The 2,317-nt window shown below is 58.0% G+C and overlaps 1 protein-coding gene across 1 annotated transcript; it reads left to right on the forward strand.

Moving 5' to 3' along the window:
• Nucleotides 1-1,590, forward strand: LOC123399910 (mitochondrial uncoupling protein 5-like). The gene has a single exon (XM_045094295.1). The coding sequence runs from the start codon at nucleotides 303-305 to the stop codon at nucleotides 1,278-1,280; it is 978 nt and encodes a 325-aa protein (XP_044950230.1). The 5' UTR covers nucleotides 1-302; the 3' UTR covers nucleotides 1,281-1,590.
• Nucleotides 1,591-2,317: the final 727 nt, after the last annotated feature.

The raw sequence follows: 2,317 nt of genomic DNA on the forward strand, positions 1-2,317 counted from the left end.
ACCCACCCACCCCAACCAGGGCAAGCAAGCAAGCAAGAGGAAGCAGCAGCAGCAGCGAGCACGAGCAGCACATGTCACAGAGGGCCAGCGTCCCACACTCCTCCTCCATAGCCTTCGCCCTCCATTCCCACCTCCTCCTGTCCTCCGAGATGTGCCCCAGCTCCTACTGGGAATAGAATTAGGAGGCCCAAATCCGACACCTTTTCCTCCCAAGGTTCCTCCTTTCTTCTCCCGGATCTATATACGTAGTTCGGTTCTCCAACCCATCCATCCATCCATCCATCCGCTAGCGGGAAGAGGATATGGGCGTCAAGGGATTCGTCGAGGGGGGCATCGCCTCCATCGTCGCCGGCTGCTCCACCCACCCGCTCGACCTCATCAAGGTCCGGATGCAGCTGCAGGGGGAGTCGTCGGCGGCGGCCGTGCCCCAGCCCGCGCTGCGCCCGGCGCTCGCCTTCCAGGCCGGGGCGCAGACGGTGGCGCTCCCGCACGCGCCGACGCCGGCGTCGGTGGCCAAGCCCGGCCCGATTGGCATCTGCACGCAGATCCTGCGCGCCGAGGGCGCCGCCGGGCTCTTCTCCGGGATCTCGGCCACCATGCTGCGCCAGACGCTCTACTCCACCACGCGGATGGGCCTCTACGACATCCTCAAGAAGCGCTGGACCCAGGAGAACGCCGGCGTGCTGCCGCTGCACCTCAAGATCGCCGCCGGCCTCATCGCCGGCGGCGTCGGCGCCGCCGTCGGCAACCCGGCCGACCTGGCCATGGTGCGGATGCAGGCCGACGGCCGCCTCCCGCTCGCCGACCGCCGCAACTACCGCAGCGTCGGCGACGCCATCGCCCGGATGACGCGCGACGAGGGCGTGCGCAGCCTCTGGCGCGGCTCGGCGCTCACGGTCAACCGCGCCATGATTGTCACCGCCTCGCAGCTGGCCACCTACGACCAGGCCAAGGAGGCCATCCTGGCCCGCCGCGGTCCGGGCGCCGACGGCCTGGGCACGCACGTGGCCGCCAGCTTCGCCGCGGGCATCGTGGCCGCCGCCGCGTCCAACCCCGTCGACGTGGTCAAGACCAGAGTGATGAACATGAAGGTGGCGCCGGGGGCTCCCCCGCCGTACGCCGGGGCCCTGGACTGCGCGCTCAAGACGGTGCGGTCGGAGGGCGTCATGGCGCTCTACAAGGGCTTCATCCCCACCGTGTCGCGCCAGGGGCCCTTCACCGTCGTGCTCTTCGTCACCCTCGAGCAGGTGCGCAAGGTCTTCAAGGACGTTGAGTTCTAATGCAGACATGCAGTGCAGACCACCGCGCGGCACCATGGATCCATGATGATGACGACAAGAAGCTGCCCATTGATGCCGCTGCTGCTAAGAATAACTAGTAGTAGTAGTACTACTGGCGATTTGGAGAGATTTCTCCAGTTCCTGCGCCCCGTTGATTGTAGTAATTCGGATGGATTTGATCGATTTTGAATGCAATTTATATTTTTAAATCTTGGGCTATGAATGTCAACTTTGAGAATCTTCCGCTAAGAATTGTCAGCATTGACAATGTACCAGTTACTGAATTGAATAGACTATTATTTTTTCTGAACTTGAATAGACTATTATTGGCATGCTTTCAGTTTTGAGTATACTAATTTAAGAATCTAAAAACGGTGGCAGTAGTAAGCAACAAGGATGCGCTGGCAGTTCAAGCTGGAGGGGCTTGTTTATAGCAGTAAGATGTGATGCACACTTTGCCCCTCGACTTACAAAATATGTACTCCCTCTCCAAAGAAATATAAGATCATTTAGATAACTATACTAGTAATACATCGAAAGAACTAAAGTCCCTATTAAGCTCGGAAATTCGACTCGGGATCGGTTGGATAGCGGCTCTGTTCTTCTCTCTTGCGCTACAGAGCTTGAATTGGCAATCAGGTTCGATAAGGATTCTTCAGACAGTTCTCAGTTTGAAGAAGAATTCTTGTGATAGTTCCTCCACGCCACGGCTGAGCAGAATATCATCACGACAAGAATACCATCACACCCATTAACCCATACATATCATCCCGATTATTCCGGAATGACACCCGGCCTCGGTTCCAACCTCGCAAACGATGCTCGATAACTGGTAGCAGCACCACATCACGGGATCCCCGCGCATCCGAATTTCCAGCCAAAAGCGCGCCAACCAACCGGCAACGTGTCTCCCTAGCTGCAAAGCTACGCATGTCATGTTACCGGACCTAATTTCCTGATCCTGAGACGCCAATAATAACAACAGCCTAATTTCCACATAAGCACCCAAGTCGACATGTACCGGCCCTAAGCCGGCG

Source organism: Hordeum vulgare, chromosome 5H, assembly GCF_904849725.1.
Source record: "Hordeum vulgare subsp. vulgare chromosome 5H, MorexV3_pseudomolecules_assembly, whole genome shotgun sequence".
Taxonomy (NCBI): Eukaryota; Viridiplantae; Streptophyta; class Magnoliopsida; order Poales; family Poaceae; genus Hordeum; species Hordeum vulgare.